Raw genomic sequence first — 332 nt, 5'->3', positions numbered from 1 at the left:
TCGTAGACGCATTACATTCCGTGTCTTTTAGTCTGACTGCGCTCTTGTACTTCAGGGTCTTATGTGCAGCCGCGCGTTGGTAAACACCCATAGTAAAAGGGCCTTAACATCTAAGTCCTTTTCAGGGTTCCTTTTTTACGCATTTCTGATTCAATTTGCAGAAGACTGTTTTCTATTCTATCAAGTTAGATCTTTTATTTGAAATGTGAACTGGCCCGTTTTATCACAGTATTATTTATTCTTTGACATAGAAGAAAATAAGAGGTACATGAATATACGATAGCTCTCGTGGGAAATGCATACTGATATACTTTCATCCTACCGATGACGGT

The 332-nt window shown here is 38.6% G+C and overlaps 1 protein-coding gene across 1 annotated transcript in view; it reads right to left on the bottom strand.

The window, feature by feature from the left end:
- LOC119585451 overlaps nucleotides 1-297 on the bottom strand; it is a gene marked incomplete in the record, with an annotated part of 1,010 nt that extends 713 nt beyond the window's left edge. Inside the window, 1 exon segment of the mRNA XM_037934101.1 lies at nucleotides 1-297. Within this exon segment, the coding sequence (XP_037790029.1) occupies nucleotides 1-91 (91 nt within the window).
- Nucleotides 298-332: the final 35 nt, after the last annotated feature.

This window comes from Penaeus monodon, chromosome 19 (genome assembly GCF_015228065.2).
Source record: "Penaeus monodon isolate SGIC_2016 chromosome 19, NSTDA_Pmon_1, whole genome shotgun sequence".
Classification (NCBI taxonomy): domain Eukaryota; kingdom Metazoa; phylum Arthropoda; class Malacostraca; order Decapoda; family Penaeidae; genus Penaeus; species Penaeus monodon.
This window is presented reverse-complemented; position numbering and strand designations above follow the sequence as displayed.